This window comes from Sinocyclocheilus grahami, unplaced genomic scaffold, assembly GCF_001515645.1.
Source record: "Sinocyclocheilus grahami isolate Dianchi unplaced genomic scaffold, SAMN03320097.WGS_v1.1 scaffold55.1, whole genome shotgun sequence".
Taxonomy (NCBI): domain Eukaryota; kingdom Metazoa; phylum Chordata; class Actinopteri; order Cypriniformes; family Cyprinidae; genus Sinocyclocheilus; species Sinocyclocheilus grahami.
In genome coordinates this window covers 3,463,940-3,468,193 of record NW_015505234.1, presented here as the reverse complement: position 1 = coordinate 3,468,193, position 4,254 = coordinate 3,463,940, and the positions used below count along the sequence as shown (strand labels likewise).

At 37.4% G+C, this 4,254-nt stretch overlaps 1 protein-coding gene across 1 annotated transcript; it reads left to right on the top strand.

The window, feature by feature from the left end:
• Positions 1-238: 238 nt before the first annotated feature.
• On the top strand, positions 239-3,002 carry LOC107583884 (uncharacterized protein C11orf16 homolog). Its single transcript, XM_016270236.1, has 5 exons — positions 239-442; positions 826-876; positions 1,208-1,445; positions 1,556-2,134; positions 2,671-3,002. Exons 1-5 carry the CDS (start codon positions 239-241, stop codon positions 2,853-2,855), a joined length of 1,257 nt encoding a protein of 418 aa, XP_016125722.1. The 3' UTR covers positions 2,856-3,002.
• The last annotated feature ends 1,252 nt before the right edge of the window (positions 3,003-4,254 follow it).

Below are 4,254 nucleotides of genomic sequence, written 5' to 3'. Positions count from 1 at the left end.
CATTACTAGGGACGGTACAAAAATTGCTACAGTTTTCAAGTGTGTTTTAGGAATCAAGAACGGTATGAATACTTTTTGTTTGTTTTTATTTTGTATTTTCATTTTTACATTTGCTTTCTATCCGAAAAGATGAGAAAAAAAACTATTTGTGTTACCAGAAGCTAGTCAGATTGGTCTTTAAGTCAACTACAACTGAGCAAATTCTAATGCGTTGCAGATTATTCTGTCAGACTTGACAATGTCATCAAGTCTTCAGGTATCTCACAGCCAAAGTGTCCTTCCCTTGTTCATGGGTAAAGGCAGAAATGTCACCTTCGTTCTGGACTCCTCTGTGGGAATGAATGGCTTTTTGGGGCCAGTGAAGAATCTTATCATTCAAACATTGATTACTAAAGCTTCACTCAGAGACTCGCTCTTCAACATTATCAGCTTTTCATACAAGGTAAATTTACAATGAATCACTTTATTTAAAAAAAAAAGAAAAAGTTTTTATGGTATTTGTCCATGCAGTATTATTGTCTCCAATATTGATGATGCTGCATGTTTGGTTTATATAAAAAAACTAGTTTTAAATACAATATGATAGAAACTACTTTTTTTATCTTAATTTGTTATTTATTAAATTCAAAAGTTATATCAAATTCAATAGGAATACTCTAGGTGTGCCTGTTAAAGGCCAGTGTTGTCCAACCATCCATCCATTTTACAAACTGCTTATTCTGAGTGAAAACCCTGGATGGGTTGTCAGTCCATAGCAGGGCTAGGCTATGTTATTCAATAAACAAATATTTATTTCTTGTTTAAAATCAATTTGTATGTTACTAGTCGACAGCATGGTCTTCTCACATGATGCCCGGCACCCCTGATTCAAGAAACATTTATTATTAATGTTGAAAACACTTATTTTTGTGGAAACTGATACTTGTTTTCAGGATTTGTTTTCTTTAATGAATGGCAAGGTAAAAAAAACAGCGTTTACTTGATATAAAAACTATTGTAGCATTAAAAATGTCTTTACTGTCACTTTTGATCAATTTAATGCATTCTTCCTAAATAATTAATTTCTTTCAAAAAAAAGAAATTACTGACCAGTTTTTAGAAAGTTTATCTTTAAATATAGTCAGCACTTCAAAATAAAAACTGATTTTTTTTTTAATTCAAATCCAGATCACAATTTATTAAACATTTAAAAAATTTCTGTCTCTAGGGCAGAGGAAATCTTTATACGGTGGAGTTTGATAAGTTTGGACCTAAAGGAAATACATTTATGGACACATTAAATACAGTTCAGCCAATTTGCCAGCCTGATATGGTTAGTCTAGCCAGTGCACATAGGCACAGTATAGTACCAGGAGACACTGTTCTGGCACCATGGGAGCCAGACATGAGACGATATGGGCCTGGAAGAGTCATCTCCGGTATGGAGCTAAGAGATCCACTTAAAAGTAAGATGTATATACAAATTTTGAACCAATACTTATTGAGCATCATATGATTGATATGAGTAACTGAATAAACCTAGGGGAAATGGCTCAGATCTGTTGTCTCATTAAAGGTGACGAAGGTCTTTTGGGACTCCAGGTTCTCTTCTGGAACGGGATGACAATTCATGTTCCCAAACAGCTCGCAGTATGGATTCCAGCCTCTCATCGTGAGCAAATTATCAAAGACCTCCAGCATTATTCATCTCGGCCATGTTGCTACAGGGTCTCCCACTGCGGCACCATGAATTGTTTTGAATTACCATGTCACCAGAGCAACCACCTCAGTCTGCCCTCCATTCCACCATGCCACTGTCCAGTCAAGAGATGCTGGCCAATGTTCATGTCATCTCCACTACTGAATAACCAAAGGAGAGATGAGCTGGAGAGGAAATTTGATCTCCAACTGAAAGAACTACAGAGCTCTCAACAGACACAAGTGCCTTCATGTTCCTCATCATCAACCTGTGACTCAGATGAGAATGAGGAGGATACTGCAGCTGAAAAACACAGGCCTTCAAGGTCAGAACTGGTGAGCCGATCAATAAACACAGAGATTTCCTGCCTGAGAAAGCCATACACTCAACCTGAGACCAGACCAGCCTGGAGATACTGGAAAAGGGGTTCTGCAGAACCACAGCACAAGAAACCAGGTAATGACAAAATATTTACAATATAGCTGTCAAAATGGGCAAATAACTGACACAGTTTTTTGGACCATATATAAAATGTTTGGGGTCAGCATGTTTTTGTTTGTTGAAAGTCATTAATATTTTTATTCGCAAAGGATGGATTAAATTGATTAAAAGTTACAGTAAAGACATAATGTTGCAAAAGATTTCTATTTCAAATAATGCTGTTCTTAGTCCTAAAAAAAAGTATCAAAATATTTTATCAAATTATTAAGCACGTCAGCGGTTTTCAACATTGATAAGAAATTTTTGAGCACCAAATCAGCACTGTTTTTACTGTATGTTTAAATAATGATTAAAAATCATTATCATCCGATCATAATCATACTGACCACAAACTTTTGAACAATAGTGTACATGATACAAAAGTGTGCAGGCGAACTAAACATAATTTTGAATCATTTGGTCTAAATTCAAGTGCTGGAAAAAAAGACTTTCTTTGTCTTACAAAAAATATTTAATTTGTACTGACTCACTAAGTGTTCTTGGTATTTCAGGAAGAGCAGTCAGGTCTCCAAATGTCAGCCATTCTTGGCCTAAAGACACTGGGAATTCTGGGAGCTCTACAGATAACGCTATGATGACCAATCACAGCTCTTTATTTAAGCTGGTTCCTGATTCACCAAAACGAGGAGTTAATATGAGGGAAATATTTGGATCAGCACAAGGCCAACTAAACTGATAGTTCCACAGCCAAAGTTCAGAATGTTATTATGAGTATCGCCAATGAGCTTTTGCTGATTTTTTTCCCCAGAGATGATATTTGTTTGTAAATCAAACATCCTATGGTTGGTGTATTAATTAAATACAAAAGACTATTATGTAAAATCATGCAAAACTTTAAAGAATAAAGAATTTCATTATGGCTTCTATGGCTCAATATAAATTCATGATTACTACAAAAAAATGTATAAATATTCCTGAGTATTAAACAACAACACTTATAAATACTCAAAAAAATCAAAGTCAGTGCATTTACAATTGTGCAAGTCCTCAATTAAGGCACTGAATTTCACAAGTTCAGAGTTTGAATGCAAGGCTCATGCTTTCTCCTACATTGATGCAGACAGTTTTCGACTGTGGCTTTGTGTCCTGCATTGCTGCTGTGATGGAATAGGTGCCTGGAGACACGTCAGTAAGGAAATCCTCTGATTCTGATGAACCCTTCAAACAAATATGTAGATGAACCAAAAGAGTTGATTTGCAGAATAAACGTAGTAACTATGGCCTGGTTAAATATGATTCCTATCTGCTCAAAACCAACGTAAAAGCATAGTAAAAAAAAGTTAAGTTCATACACAATGTGAAGTTGTGGGGAAGTTGTGGCCTAATGGTTAGAGAGTCGTGGGGAAGTTGTGGCCTAATGGTTAGAGAGTCGGACTCATAACCCAAAGGTTATGGGTTCGAATCTCATACCGGCAGGGATTGTAGGTGGGGGGGGGGTGAATGTACAGCACTCTCTCCCACCTTCAATACCATGACTGAGGTGCCCTTGAGCAAGGCACTGAACCCCCAACTGCTCCAGCATAAATGGCTGCCCACTGCTCCGGGTGTGTGTTCACGGTGTGTGTGTGTTCTTTGGATGGGTAAATGCAGAGCACTAATTCCGAGTATGGGTCACCATACTTGGCCACATGTCACTTCACTTCACAATAAGACTTTTCACCCCAGGTTATTGTCAGCTTTTAAAACCGGGTAAAGGAACATTTCACACTTGCAATACAGAAGCAGGGTTAGCACTGCTTTTTACCCGGGTTATGAAACCCTTCCCCAGAGCACTGTTGCACCATTAACAATACATGGACAAGCATGTCCAGTGTGAAGTGATGCCGTGTTAGAATGTTACAACAAGATAATTAGCAACAGCCGCCTCATATTCACGTGCTTTGGACAGTCACTGAAAAACAGCCTACAGTATGTAGGGCTTTTTGTAAACACGTTGCATGCTGCGTTAATCCAATCAATGACTCTGACTCTGCAAATATACAAACATTAACACCAGGTTTAGGAATGTACAGTGTGAAATGTCAGCATACGAATACCCAGGATTGCATCTAACTGGGGTTTAGAATGAACCAGGG